The sequence below is a fragment of the Haplochromis burtoni genome, unplaced genomic scaffold, assembly GCF_018398535.1.
Source record: "Haplochromis burtoni strain Fernald_Lab_line unplaced genomic scaffold, NCSU_Asbu1 Contig_135, whole genome shotgun sequence".
Lineage (NCBI taxonomy): Eukaryota > Metazoa > Chordata > Actinopteri > Cichliformes > Cichlidae > Haplochromis > Haplochromis burtoni.
This window is the reverse complement of record NW_024582496.1, coordinates 559639-575225: the sequence shown is the minus strand read 5'-3', so window position 1 is coordinate 575225 and position 15587 is coordinate 559639. Positions and strand designations below refer to the sequence as shown.

At 39.0% G+C, this 15587-nt stretch overlaps 2 protein-coding genes across 5 annotated transcripts in view; one reads left to right on the top strand and one right to left on the bottom strand.

Moving 5' to 3' along the window:
- LOC102312630 (ADP-ribosylation factor-like 14 effector protein) overlaps nucleotides 1-2343 on the top strand; it is a 6572-nt gene extending 4229 nt beyond the window's left edge. Inside the window, exon 5 of the mRNA XM_005930775.3 lies at nucleotides 540-2343. Within this exon, the coding sequence (XP_005930837.1) occupies nucleotides 540-768 (229 nt within the window). The 3' untranslated portion in view covers nucleotides 769-2343. The remainder of the gene's footprint in view (nucleotides 1-539) is intronic.
- A 5011-nt stretch (nucleotides 2344-7354) lies between these two features.
- Nucleotides 7355-15587, bottom strand: part of fshb (follicle stimulating hormone subunit beta) — a 27307-nt gene continuing 19074 nt past the window's right edge. Inside the window, exons 1-3 of one of the 4 annotated variants that reach the window (XM_014336302.2) lie at nucleotides 12300-12815; nucleotides 10825-11043; nucleotides 7355-9862 (exon numbers count right to left, since the gene is read on the bottom strand). In XM_014336302.2, the coding sequence (XP_014191788.1) occupies nucleotides 9671-9862; nucleotides 10825-10983 (351 nt within the window). In that variant the 5' untranslated portion in view covers nucleotides 10984-11043; nucleotides 12300-12815 and the 3' untranslated portion in view covers nucleotides 7355-9670. Of the gene's footprint in view, nucleotides 9863-10824; nucleotides 11044-12299; nucleotides 12816-15587 lie in introns of those variants that run through there. The other 3 variants (XM_014336301.2, XM_005930773.3, XM_014336304.2) reach the window with 3 other exon arrangements.

The following is a 15587-nucleotide window of genomic DNA, read 5'->3' as shown; positions in this document are numbered from 1 at the left end:
TATCGCAAATTTTCAAATATATATCGTGATAAATATTTTTGGCCATATCGCCCTGCTCTAGCCCTTATGCAGACTGTTGGAGAAGAAACACATTAACCAAAAAAAAACCCAACAAAAACTTAAATTAAGACCATCTGCTGGTGACATTCCTCAGATTTCCGTTCTCATTTGCCAGAGTGTGTATTGATGAGGTACTACAGTGACCATCAGAACGATGAAAAAATATTGCCATAAACAGTTTATTTTGCGACAGCACGAAACAAACGATAGCGTAAAATGAAACGATAGATGTTTTTTATATCGTCATCTGATATATATCGTTATATCGAACAGCCCTATTTTTAAGTATTATTAACATTGTCAGACATAAGCATTAAATTGGGTTCATAAAGAGGTGGTTTACATTCAGTTATGACCTTCTTACGTGACAGTTTTAGAATGAAACTTTAAAAAAATGATCAAAACTATCAGAAGAGAAAAGCTTTAAAGAAAACCAGATGCAACTGTTCTATAAGACATTGTCTGTTTGAATCACGCAGGCAGAATGTTGGAGCCAAAAACAAAGTCTACGACAACAAAGGGCGACTGCTCTCCAATGGCAAGGACTTGTGTGACTGTTTGGATGTGGACTGCATGGGCTGCTTCTACCCGTGCCCTGAATGTGGATCTCGCAGGTGTGGCATTGAGTGCCGCTGTGACAGGAAGTGGCTTTACGAGCAGATGGAAGTGGAAGGTGGCGAAATCATCCGGAACAAGTTCGCCATTTAGTTTTCAGATATGCTTTTCTTTCTCTCTGATTTCATATCCAAATCAGGCTGATGGACCATTCAAGACTATGATGCACTCTTTAAGAAATAATCCACAATATTTATCAAGTTTTACAAACCTAACAGGAGAAGAAAACTCTTTTTTTTTTTTTTTTTTCTTCTCTCTTCTTTAAATAAAGATTTTTTTTCTCAATATTTAATGTCTGTGCTGTTGATATAGTGTAGCATGTTATTTTTAAAAAGGACTTTTCTGTAGTATTATCAGCAGTTTGGTTTGTAAATGGGGAAAACATATGGAGTGCAATGTATACATTGTATAGTTTGTATAGATGATTGGAGCATGAAGTCAGTAACATATTCATCAGGGAATGGGATGGTGACATAGTATCATCCAAACACTAACAGGGTTTTAAAGTTAATCATAAAGTTAAGGTGACCAATTTATTATATATTAAAACACTGCCTAAATAATAATAATAATAATAAAAAAAAAAAAAGGGAACACCCGGTCATCGCCCAGGGCGTTTTGTCTTAATACCTGTCGGGCACACAACATTTCATTTAAACATTTCACTGTCACCAAAGCAGGGGAAATGAAAACTGGTTTATGATTCTTAAGTGGACGAATCGATGTCCCTGAATTTTAATTGACTTTGAGTTATACTGTTCCCTATAATTGTTCCCTTAATTCTTTTTTTTTAATTTAGTGGTGTGGTTTTATTTTATTTGTGCGGGATGAGTACAGAAAAACATTAAAAATGTCAGCCTCTGGAAGTGTGCAGTGTAGAGGATTACATAGTGACCTAACAAATAAATGGTCGCTGGTTCAATTCCAGAACACAACTCTCCTTTTGGGTTGTGTCAGGGAGGGCTACTGGTATTAAAAACTGCTGAACTACCCTTATCACAAGAGGTCTGCTGAATGTAGCTCTGTGGGTGTATATATACGATCACATTGCAGCAACTTAATGCATTATTAAAGACTGCAAAAATGACCTGCTGAGGTTCAACGCAGTGCTTATGCAATACAATACTGCAAATTTGGGTATAAATCCAATATCAAGTGAATACACAGCCAGTATTGCTGATACAGATACTGATATTTTTAACCTATAAAAGCAGCGTATGTAGGGGAGAGCAGCGGGTCGTGATTAATGAGATGAATCATTACGTCCCACAATATTTAGTTAAAATGAAAGAATACACATTTCAGCTTTTCGTGTATTTTGAAACTGTTTTTTGGAGACCTGGAATGTAAATGTGCCTGTCTCTAAGTCACTGTCTGTTGTTTAAATGTGCTATAGGCTACAAATAAAATAGATGTGACAGTCAACACAAAAAGGTTCAGCCATTTTTCATAGCATATGTCTGAGGTATATTTAAATAAAACATTTCCAACACAATTCAGTGGGCTTCATACTCGACAGTATCAGTTCTATCATCCTTTTGTCGTTTTGATAGCAGACTGCTTTATGTTTGACAAGCTGTTAAGACATTTATCGACAGAAAAATGAAAATAGATGAAAAGCATTAATAACAAAGAAAATAAAGCCAGTGACCTGTTTTAAAATCACAGAATAGAGTGTGATGACAAATGAAATTCATGAGCGGAGCTCCTCATCCCCCTGAGTTTGACTGACAGATAATTTCTCAGAGGTTTGAATGTCAGGACTTTGCTCTCATTGTATATCTGATCCGCGCTCATTCAAAGGCGGCGCTGAAATGGGAACTAATCCTTCCTACATGTATTCCCACCTTTTTGACACAGAGTCTTAATTATTTATATTACAGAGAGCACTTTGGCATTAGCTTAAAGGCTGTTTAACGACAAATCGTTCGTTTTTAAGTACACGTTTTATCAGTTATCCAGCTAGTAAATGATTACCCTTGAAAATGTGATTCATGCTAAGTTCCACAATGATCTTTTTGCCTGATTATCACAGACTGGACACACTTCAGCAGCAGTCTTTTCACTCCCTTCTTCGTACTGACCTAAGGCCATAGACAACAGCATGACACAGCAGTTCATCGTGCCGGCTGGCAAGAGAATTGCAGAACTCCTCAGACAGTAATGTCTCATTTGTACACATCCCGCTGTCCTTGAGCTCAGCTGTAGGTCAAGAGTCATGCAGCCCAGGGTAGCTTCGCCTCCATACCCTCTTCTTATTACCACAGATTGAGCAATGGCAGCAAAGGCTGAAAACTATGAACTTTAAAGAACTGCAACGGTGGATATTTTACTTTTTAAAGGGCATGCTAATAAAATGCAAGTCCTTTTTTTACTGTACATATTTTTTGGAGAGGAGGGTGCAGTCATCTCACTGCAGGCTGTGTTATGAAATGGAGGCATGCTGCCCTTCTTTATTTACCAGCACCACTGTCTTTATTTATAATGCTGTTAAAGGTGTACGTGTGAATGAATCTTATTAATATTTATAAAAACATGAGAATAGACAGTTGATGCAAGCATCGTTCATCACAGCCCGTGAAGCTTTGTTGTCTGATTTAAATTCAAGTTGAACTATTTTCCCCATGCAGTACAGTTTGTTATGCAGCGACTCAGAACACCGAGGACGCTCCAGATACAGGTATGGGTCTTCAAAGGACACCTGTATGCTCTCTTGTCATCGCTGCCGGTATCGTTATGTTTGATGTTGGAATCGATATCAGAGCACTTTGTTAAAGAAGCAGTTTCCTTTTCATTTAGAACAAGTTTCCTGTTTAATGAGCTCTTGAGAATGAATATTTTCCGCTCGTAATATATGCTGTCAAGTCATGTTTTGCTGTTGTTGTTTTTGCCTTACAGCAGTGTGGATCTAGTGATGGCAATGTCTGTTGGCTGGTTCATTACATGGATTAAGACTTGAATCTTGTCAAGTGTGTGGTAGATTGGCACAGTATTTGTTAGAAACACAAACACACCCATTTATGCACTGCAGTTGTAATCAGTAATCCTGACCCCCTTTCATCTGGTACTGTGATCAGTTCCAACCACTTCAACTCAATTTAGTTGTACTTATATAACACCAAATTACAACAACAGTCGCCTCAAGGTGCTTTATTTTATAAGGTAATGATGCTACAATGGTACAGAGAAATTTCTACAGTCAGATTACCTCTATGAGCAAGCACTTGGCAACAGTGGGAAGGAAAAACACAATTTTAACAGGAAAAAACCTTCAGCAGAACCAGGCTCAGGGAGGTGCGGCAATCTGCTGCGCATGGTTGGGGGGGAGGGGAGGTAGACAGCACCAAAGACGCTCTTTTAGAGAGCCAGGTTTAATTATAACTAATGATTAAATCCAGATTGGTGAAGAAGAAACACTCTATTGCAATCTAACTCATTAGTCAGGTCACTTTACTTTTAATATTAATTAAAAGTGATTACAATTTTACACACTACAGCCGGGTTAGCACTGTCAAAATGAGCATTTTTCAAAAGGTCTTTTAGTACTAGTGCAAGTACCACTAGCCTGGCTAAGTTTTATCTGTCACATCAGCGCTCTTAGCAGATTAAATCATATCAGTTCAACTCAAGCTGGATGCTACACAAAAACCTGACACAATTACTGGAAAGCACAATAAAACAGTTTACTGGAGAAACTTCCTAAAGTACTCTAAAGTCCAGAAAATAGAGTAATCTGCAGAGTCCGACCTCAGCGTCTTTAACAGCTGTTAGCATTAACACATACAAACATAAACTTCTAAAAATGGTTTGCCCTGTTTTCTTACAAAATTCTTCATCCAAATAAATAAATAAATTCATCATAGCCCGAGACGTAGCCATCCACTACACTGTGTCCATTTCCTCCCTCGAGCAAAGAAAGCCATATGACACCTCATCCGTAAACTTGATAAAATGTCTATTGCAATATTGGCTGCGGCGGTCATCAGTGAGGACGGAGCGCAAACCTCCAGGGGGCTACTGGATAAAAACAAGCCACCGTTAAAGGACACCGGTGACCAGAACGGACGGAAATCTGTCAGCAGATATGCAGCCTGCAGTGTTCACAGCGAACTGGAGATGTGAGCCAAGTGAGTTGGAGGCTGGAAGTAAATCCAGGAACATTGCTGTGAGACGACCAAAGGTCTGTTGGGACGTTGACAGAGAAAATGGAGTAACGGGGCTGTCACATCTTTCGCTCCTGTAAACTAACAGCTTCTTTTATTTTTCAGTAGAAAGAAAATTAATCCATGCTTTGAGCTCAGTAGCATTCTAAGATTTTCAAATAATGTTTCTAGCTACTTGTATTATCAGCTGATGACAGAATTACATACAAAGGGAAGCATAACTAAAATTAAGCTTCCAGCTTAAAACTTAAGAGCATGCACCTATGTCAAACACCCAAATGATCTCTTTTGGCTCTGTTCAATGCAGAGGCGTGGCATGTCTACCCTAAGCACCTTCCAAGTGATCGAGATCCTCATTATAGCTTTTAGGCAGCACGCAGGCATCTTTCAGTAGCAGCTCATTTATGCAGTTTGTATCTAGGATCTAATTCTTTGTTTAATACACCTCTGTCCATTAGCGAAGTTAGAAATTGCTGTTGATATCCGTAGAGGGCAAACCAACATGTCTTTTGCAGGAATTGTCTTATTAATCCCCCCACCCTCAACCAGTTATGGCACATGGCTGCCCCTCCCTGAGGTTTCTTCCTGCTAAAAGGGAGTTTTTCCTTCCCACTGTCGTTGAAGTGTTTGCTCATTGAGGGTCATCTGATTGTTGGGTTTTCTCTGTATTATTGTAGGGTCTTGACCTTACAATAATAAGCATCTTGAGGCGATTTTATATAAATAAAATAGAATTGAACTGAATTAAGCAAAACATCAAACAGTAGCTTTAACCTTTTGAAGTGGAGAAATGTTGTTTTCCTATATTTGCCCAATGCTTTCTCCTAATTGGAAGGCATGTATTTATTTAATCATAAGTTCAGAAGCCAGATAAGATGAGCTGTCCAGCCAGCTCTTCCGGTTCTCCTCTCAGTTGGCATGCCTCTGAGACCTCCAAGTTTGCCTGAATCATCTCAGCTGACACCTTTCAGTGCAAAGAAGCCTCTTCAAGGATGAGACCAGCTACTTTATGGAGTGAACTATAAGTGACTTCGTTCTTTTGGTCTAGATCTACATGCAAAGGTGAAATGTAACTTAGACCTGATCTTGGGTCCACTGTCCTTTTGGTTGTTAACATGCAACATGTTTGGTTATCAAGCTAAGAACCATGGCCTCAAACCTGGAAATACTGACCTTGATCCAGGTGGCTTCATACTCAGGTAGAGACCGCACCAGTTTGTGGTGAAGGTCATGGTCAGATGAAATGAAGTCTCTTGTCCATCCACTGAAAACATAGTGGACTGTGCTGAGGATGTGGATATAGCTCTTGCATTGTATGGTTTGTTTAAAAATCCTCTTTCAGGCTGCTTGTATGGGAACAGAAAAGGTCCGTTTGTTGTGATGTGGTCAGCACTAAAAAGGCTGCCGCCTCACACCTGTGGGCCATGCTCCATCTCTCTACATGCCAGCGTGGACTCTACTGCCAGCAGCTTAGGTCAGTTTTGCCTGTAGGCTTGATTATTACTCCATCTTAGCTCCTCTTACTCTCTGACTCAAAACAACAAACTGGAAATTTGTTGGTCCAAACAAGATCCTGAACTTCAGCAAGCTGCTGTTGTACAAGTGCAACAATACTTTATGTAATCATTGCCCATGGATTTCTGTTCTGACCTCTTTTGCTATCATTGATTTTCTCGCTTGTGAAGGCACTTTAGCTTTGACTTTTGAGCTACAAGCCGTGGAAATATTGATATCCACTGAATACAAGTTTCTTGAGCAGCACACTTTTAAAATCACTCAGAAACTTTATGGCAAGCGTCTTTTCATCACCCACTCCACAGCACCCACAGTTGTGATATACATTATATGTGCAGTATTATCATGCAATTGTAACACAACTTACCTACATCTTTTTCTTCCTAACAAGACCGACAAATCCTTTACTTCCTTTCAGGATTCCAGTGGAATCCCTCACACGTATGGGATCCATCCATCCATCCATCCATCTGTTCTCTTCTGCTTTTCCTTGTCAGGGTCACAGGGGTGCGGGCTGGAGTCTATCCCAGCTACCATAGGGCAGGAGGTGGGGTACACCCTGGAGAAGTTACCAGCTGGATGCAGGGCTAACACAGAGAGACAGACAACAGTTTGCACCACATTCACACCTATGGGCAGTTTGGAATCACCAACTGACCTAACCCTTTGGACCTTTGGGAGGAAGCCGGAGTACCCATGGTTATTAAAGTTAACAAGTAAAATTAAAAACTAAAACTACACTGGACGTCTACAAGACTGAGTGCACTGCTTTCAATACATCACACTGCTCTGCATCGCTTCCTGCTGTTTTAACCCCTCCATTACCTCAACATCCATCAGTAAGACTCCAGGGAGATATCTACTTATCACTGCCCAAATCACAACAGCAGTCGCCCCAGGGCACTTTATACTGTAGAATAAAGACCCCACAATAATACAGAGAAAACCCCAACAATCAAATGACTCCCTATGAGTGAGCACTTGGTGACAGTGGGAAGGAAAAACTCCCTTTTGAAGGGAGGAAACCTTCAGCAGAACCAGGCTCAAGGAAGTGCAGGCATCTGACTGGATAGGGGTGATGGGAGGGGCAAACATGAGTTATGTGACTGAATTGTGGCCTTTTGTTATGCTGTAGCTACCTAAGATGTGCCATACCTCAAAAATATTAAACATAGATATATCTCTGTGTTGAGAGACCCATGCCTGGGCACTGGAGGAAGATTTTCACAGACTGAAAGGCTAACTTTCACACATGCTGATGTGTAATGAACAAAATCTCATTAGGAACCTGATCCAGACTGGAGATTCAGAGTGTCAGGATAACTTGTCCTTTGTTGCTTTGAATGTAACAACTTTTAATTTAATCTATCTCTTCTGAACCTTGAGACCAAATTAAAGGAATACTTTACATTTATGGAGTACCCAATTAATTAGAAATATCGTGTTAGATACGGTTGGAACAAATTATTGATAGACTCATAGAGCAATGCATTAAACAACAAATGATCTCAGCAGTTAAGCTTACCATAATCACTACTTGATCAATCCTCACTGTGGTAGTTATCAAAAGAATAGGGGCAAAGTGGAAAAAAAATCACAGAGAGGAAATGGTGGGCAGGAAATGACACATTATTAGAAAATAATAATATTGTTAATGCACACGCACACACACAGTGACACCACAACCTGCAGTGACGCAGATAAGACATAGCAGTGCCTCAGCAGGTAGAGTGGGTTGTCTTCTAGGCTAACAGAAAGGTCGGTGGTTTGGTCACTGCAGTCTCCTCCAGTCCAGACGCTGATGATACTGAACCTTAAAATGTAAGAGCGTGAATGTATGTGTGTGCATGATCATTTACTTAACAGATGTATGTAAGGCCTGTAGTAGAAAAGCATTTTGATTTCTCAGTCAGAGTAGAATAATGCAACATAAGTGCTGGTCTATTTACTTAAGTCCTGATCTTTGCCTTAGTGGCATTTTTTTTTATTGGTCTTGTTAGTATCGCAGATTGTCATGATCCATTATACGTGATTGTCTCACAAAACACTGAGACTGCAGAATCACTGTATCATGATCACATCATTTTTTGTGCAAAAAGCATCACTATAGTGTTGCGTTGCCTCTTATTGCATTCCAGCCCCTGAAAAGGAAAAAAAATATACACTTTAGTTCAACAATTAAACCGTGTTTTGTTGTTTTTTTTCACCAACAAACCCACATGCTAAAGCTGTTAATGAATGAGTTGCTGTCCACAATGCAGGAGGATAAAGCCGGTGTGTTGCCAGGTAACAGCACTGTAGGTAGTTAACAGCTTGTCATATTAATGAGTGAGTTGTTGCTAGCAGCAGCCTCAGGTTTGTCTCTGGCCTTATAACAAGATTTTATGCTAACAGTCTGTAGAGTCAGAAGATGCACCTGCATTGGGCTAAAAATAAGTCTGTTCCAAACTTTATCATAACAGACTTTTTCAGACTTCAGGGCGCGAAGGGCTCATTTATTCTTCTTCTCATTTCTCTGCAAAGGTGTCCATTAATTTTGCCTTTTTCTTTTGTCCCAAATTTTGAAAAGTCCTTAGTTTGGATCAGAGGAGAAAAAACAAAGCTTGCAGGTGCATACTCTGTTTTATATTCATTTTTTAATCTATGTATGTTTTGAGGCCTCCTCACACCCAAGCATACAATATTAGATCTGTATCTTTAGCTGGCTTATAGTTTCCACCACTTTAGCAGCTCTGAGGAGGTTTTCTGCTCACTAGGCTGTGTTGAGTTGAGTAGAGAGACACCGATTTGCAGGCACTTTGCAGGGGAAGGGGGGGGGGGAGTTCAATATGCTGCAAACTCTATATTTTCATTTCCACCTGTCAAAAGAGGAGGAGAAGTGTTCTGTTTTCTTTGCAAGATTATATCCTGTTCTCAGCAGGGAAACCTGACTCGCAGGATTATTGACTTTCAGGGGTCAGTCACCCCGCTCAAAACAAAAAGGGAAACTGTTGGGTGGTTGCTTTTCTAGCTGACTCTACAGGTCTGCTGCATCTACACAGTTTCTTCTGCTGTGACTTATGACACTACAAGACTGAAGCGCGCCACTAATAATGCAAGCGGTCTAATAACGACTATTGATACCTGTGTTCTGGTGTGACCACAATTACCTACATGTATAAAGAGAATAACTTTTAAGGGAGGGGTTGCATTTATAAAAAATTGTAATAAAACAGATTGAAACAGAAAGGCTTGTATCACTGGTTTATTTCAGAGGGAAGAGGTGCAAAGAAGATAATTGTTAAGCGCAGGATGAATACTGGGGTTCTTTAAAAGGGCTAACAGCTGGGTATGTATCCAGACAAGGTCCCGCAGTCTGTGTTTGCATTGCATGCAGTGCACTCACACTTCCTGGCCACAGGGTAGATGAAACCCCGTGGACATTGCTCTGTGTATTTCACCTCGTAGGACCACTCTCCGTTGCAGGTTTTCTGTTTGGGCCCGTCGTCAGTATGAACATAGTTGGGATCCTACCAGCAGAGCAGAGGGATCAGACACATGGATATAAACACAGTCAGTTCCATTTCCTTAAAGGGATTTCATTCCAACTTCATGAATCTGACAGCTTTTGACTTTTGCTGCCACTATTTAAGATTATTTATGGGGGAAAATGTAGCTTGTGAGACATTTAAAAACTCAAAAGTACAAGATTTTAATCGGCTTTGCAAACATTTTAATAAATAAACTAATACCGGACTACAACCCTTTCAAAAGGGTCACTTGTGGTATCTTTTGATGTTAGAGGTCAATTTTAAATTTTCATTTTCTATATACTTGTACAAAGTTTGTATAATTTTGATGGTCATTGAATGTGTGCTTTAACCCTAAAGCTTGTATTATGTAATGATCTCTCATTATAGTATTTTTCTTTCTTTTCTGTTTTTATGGAGCAGTAGTATGTAGAGAGGGAAAACAGGTGGAGGGCCAGGGAATGACACAAGAGATGGCTTGGTGAGGATCAAATGTGTGCCCCTGCAGTAGCCTTTAAGAGGTCTGCTATAAAGTTGTAAATGTGATTTATCTTTAAAGAAAACTTATAGCAATACATAATCTTACTGAACACTATAACATTTTCAGATTGCAACTATTATTGTCACCCCCAGCCACTCAGACTGGATGACTGCGAGGCTGGTTCTCGGTTCTGGAGGTTCCTTATTGTTAAAAGGGAGTTTTTCCTTCCCACTGTCACCTAGCGCTTGCTCATGGGAGGTTATGTGATTGGGCTTTTCTCCGTAGTGCCTTCACCTTACAATAAAACACATTTAAGTGACAGCTGTGGTGATTTGTATAAATCAAATCGAAATGAATGATTTCCTCAGGAGCACTGAGCTCAGCTTAACACATCACGTCTAAGCAGAATAAACGCACACGTCTCATCGGGAAAAACAGTGCACAAGTAGCACAAGTTAGAGGAGAGCGAGTCACTCTTCACCTTTTGGAAACACTGTCCTTCACAAATGGTGGTGTCGACGAACTCGGTGGTGCCGCAGGTGTCCACAGGGAGGCTGATGTTCTTTGGGCGACAGCCGGAGCTGCAGTCTTGCTCCGCCCCCGCCAGCGCCAGCACTGCTGCCATGACAACCAGCTGCATCCTCTGCCGGATGCACTACACGCTGCTGCCACAAGAGGGGATCGGGTATCAAATGAGGCGCTTTGAGACAATGTCAGAAGTTTAGTGTTGATTAAAACGCGGCTGTGTCATTATACATGATTATATTATGGAGATGTGGATTAATGGCGTTATTTCCTCTACAGAAGAGTAATGTATACACTCAAATGTGCTGGTGTGCATTTACAGGAGTGGTGGCTGATTTAGTGTGCTGTAAAACAAAATGTATTCTGAAATGAAAAGCGGGAAATAATAGTCGAGATTATTTTTTATTTTATTTTTCAGAGTTGGATCTTATTTAACTGCACATTTTTATTCATCTTGTAGACTAGATCCTAAAAGAGTGGTTCACTTAAATTAAAGCATCCAGCCATGTAAATATAGTCATAGCTTCTGTCTTTTCAGATTAAAAGACATCCATCTCTGAAATGTCTGTCTTCATCTCAAGGTAAAACGATAAATATTGTAAAACAGGATTAAAACATGCATTCTTAATGGTATTAAAAAGATTACATTTCCAAAGCTCAGCACATTACTCAAGAACAATAGCATGTCTTTCTGCAGAGGAGCATTCCTGACTGCAAACAGATGACCTTTAATCTAATAAAATACAGATAAAGCATGATTAGCTCAAGGCTCAGTGAGTTTTTCCACATCTCACACTGATATGTAATTTAAAATATGCGGAAAAAGGGAAAGAAATATAAAATATATTTTGAAAAGCTTCCAAAGTTTCCAAAGCTAATAATAAATTTCCACTTTGAAAAACGTTTTTTTAAATGCTAAGGCAATTATGGTTCGAGAAAGCTCAGAAGCAGTGCTTTAAATTAAATTATCAAATTAAATTTGGAAAATTTGACTTAAAACTACTATAGATACAAATGAATAACTGCAATAAAAATAAAAATAAAAAACAAAGGGAAATTGTGGTTTAGCATGAAAACAATGAAAAGATGACAACCTATATCTTTTATTAAAGCCAGATAGAAAATGAATTCTATTATTAAAGAGCCTAACAAAGATGATAAACGGATGATGCACAGAATTTAATAAACCTCTTCTAATTAACCCCTTTCATGCACACGGCTGTTTCTTCAAACGAAACCCTTAAATGACATCATTTAAACTCTTTGATATGTAATATCACAATTTTTTTTTCTGTTAAACCTCTTTCTAGAGGAAGAACTCAATCTGCCACGCCCCCACAACTATGCTATAACCTCATTCTGTCTTTAACAGCAGATCCGTGACAACGTCTTCAGCAGCTTTCTTGTCATCTACATGAACAGGAAACATACCTGTAGAGCTCTGCTGATGCTTTGAACCTCTGCTGAGAGTCCTGTCCCTTCGTTCGCTCTCTAAACACCTGTAACAGCTTTCAGCCTGCAGCTGTCTTTATTGCTTAAATAGCACCGCTCACAAATCTGTTTAATCCTATCAGCCTTGACCAGGGCGATAGTTTTCCTACCTGTTTATACATAACAAGCAAATCCTCGTGTCTTTCCTTCAACACTGCAGGGACGTCCCATGGCTCGAGGCCTTTCCTCCTACAAACGAGGAGGAGTGGGGCGGTATCTTCAGAAATCTTGTTTAGGTTATGTGAGTGAAAGGCGCAGATGGACACCAGAATTATAAAAATAAAACTGCCCCCACAGTGAGATGGCAAACATAGATATGAGATGCACTAATTAATTTGTGTGCTCCATCTCCATTACTCCATTGTGTCATTTCTTCTTTTTCCACTGTGTCAACAGCGCTGGCACATATTGTTGTATTTATAGATTTATTAGACCACCTGCCATGAAAACAAGAAAACACAAACAATTTAGAGATCTGTCAAAAACTTGTTTAAAACAATAAATTATATTTGTTATTTGTGAGCCAAATAACAAACTGAATTCATGTTTTTATACCCAAATTTGAGGCGGCACGCCGGACTTCTCTGAGGAGTCAGAAATTAATCGAGCGTTACATTCAACCAGGAAAACTATATTTTCTGTTTACGAGTGTAAATAAATAACTGATTTGACATCTTAATCCAAAAATAAAATAATGTTGTTTATTTATTTTTTTATTAAACAGTAAATTTGAAAATTCTTGGGGAAAAAAATTAGCATTAAAAATATAAAGTGCTTGAGCACACTGGTGGATTAACCATTACAGAAACTTACAGAAACCAGTACTTACCAGCAATGTTAACTTAGGGCAGCATACGCTTTACACTGGATGATGGTCTCTTAAATTTATTAAGCACTGTGTGTACAGGCCAGCTATTATCCAATTTGTAACATACAAGTAAAAGTAAGTAAAGTATTTTTCTTGTCATGATCTGAACAACGATATGTCACTGTCTGTGAATACAGGAAGTCTAATCAGCAAAAAATATTTGCTCTAAATGAATTGCTATTTTAGGTTTCATTTTATCTCAATGAGGTAAAATTTCATTTTCTCTTGGACCCAGTGATAGAAGGCACATTAAAGAAACAGCACTTCCACAATGAGCTGATTTCTTTCAGGTAAAAAGGTTTATTGTCTGTCTGGTGTAGCAGACATTCTGAATCACAGCAGACACTCATTAGTATATTAAAGAAGGCTGCATTATCTCAGGGGAAAGCCATTGCTGTTGGTAAGTGTCCTGTATGTGTTAGCTCAAGGCGGATACTTAAAAAAGTAAACTGCTAAAAACAAATGAATTTGTTTCGTTGATATGCATAAAAATGTAGAGGAGGACTATATTGTGGTGCTCAGTGCCTAGAATTACTGTTAATGTGAGATGTTTTATTATAAAAGGATAATTTGAATGCTTAGCATATGGCATAGCTGAGCAACTGCTACAGAAACACTCTTGCATCCCTCGCCTCTGTGATCATCTTCATCCAGATGTACATCTTCAGAGCCCTGTGTTGTCCTTGGTTACATTATGCTTGTTAAAATTTAAAAGATTTGATTTTTTGGTTGTTTTTTTGTGCATTATTAGGATCCACATTAGCATCAGTGTTAGTTACTCTTGATGATGTCCTCCATTCATACGTACGCATAGAATCAACATTCACAAACACATAAACATAAGTAAAAAAAGCAAATCTTTACAGATATTATTTTGATTCATAAATAAATCTTATTTCCTCTATAATGTCGTCTCATCCATTCAAGGTTTCAGGGGTAACTGGAGCCTATCTCAGCTTAATAAATCTTGAAACTGCTCCTACTTTTAATGAATCTTATAATTGTATGTTGACCATTTCGTGACAGCATTCTATATAGTACATTATACATTTATTCCAAGTCACGTTTATAATATATTCCTTATTAAAATAGAATATTCTGACTGATGTTTAGCGGTTCGCCAGTCCAGGTTACATTCCATTGCAGCGTGCAACATGCAGTTTTATTCTGTACTACTTGTACACCTATGTGAAAAATAGTTTCCATGGGACTACCTACAGTAAGCACACAACGTCAGCAGCTTGTAGATCCACATTCAAGTAATCTTAAGTAATCATTTTCTGTATGACTTTATCTGTCTTTCACATTGTTAGGAAGGAATTTTGGCCAACTGTTCTTTACAGCACTGCTTCAGTTCATTGATATTTGTGGGCATTCGTTTAAGCTCAGCTCTATCCAGTCTCATCTGTCCAAAGGATATTGTTTCTGAACTCTTTAGTTTGTTCAGATGCAGCTTTGCAAACCAAACTGTGCTGCCACGCCCTTATCGGAGAGAAGAGGTGTTCCCCTGGTAACCATTTCAAACAAGCCATACTTGTTCAGTCTTTTTCTAAATGTGCGGCCATGACCTTTAACAGTTAACATGCTAACTGAGACCTGTAGAGTCTGATATGTAGCTCATGGGTTTTAGCATTTTCTCTGAGCATTGTACTTTCTGACCAGGGGGTGAATTTTCTTGGATATTATGTTAACACATCCGTAAATCCGATCAGTAAAGAGCAAAAACTTCACTGCTCACCTATGTATTACAATAAAGTTTAACTTTGAGGCATGTATGAAAAAAAGTGGATTTCAATGGAGATGTAGGCAGGAAGTCAGCTTGCTAGTTTCTTTCTAAAGATGATATGCCATACGCCATGATCTGACCCAGGGAGGAAGTGTGGTTTCACATAAATATAGACAGATAACTAGACAGCAGTGATGTCTGTGAGGTTAGTGAAGTTGGGGTAGCTTGCATAAAATGGTGTGCTAGCTGGTGGCTAGCTGCAGAGCTGTGGTTGGGATAATATAAACATGTGTCCTTTTTTTAATGTGAGGTTCCCTGATGGGAAGAGCCAGATGCAATCCTATTGCAGGAATGTGATTGAAATAGAACATCTGAGAGGATCCATTCACATTCACACAAGGTTAGTTATTAACATGCCGCTGTGTGTTTGGATGACTCGCTATGAAAGATTCCTGATCCTAAGCCTCATGTACCAATTTAAATCTTAGAGTGACTCTTCTCTGAAGCATTCAAAAATTTGTCATTTGGCACCGTGAGACTGTGGGCTGTAGGTACATCGTAAGGTTTGAAAAACTGAGTTTAAAACCGAGCTGCAAATTTTATTTTAATAATAGAATCAGAATCAGAATCAGAA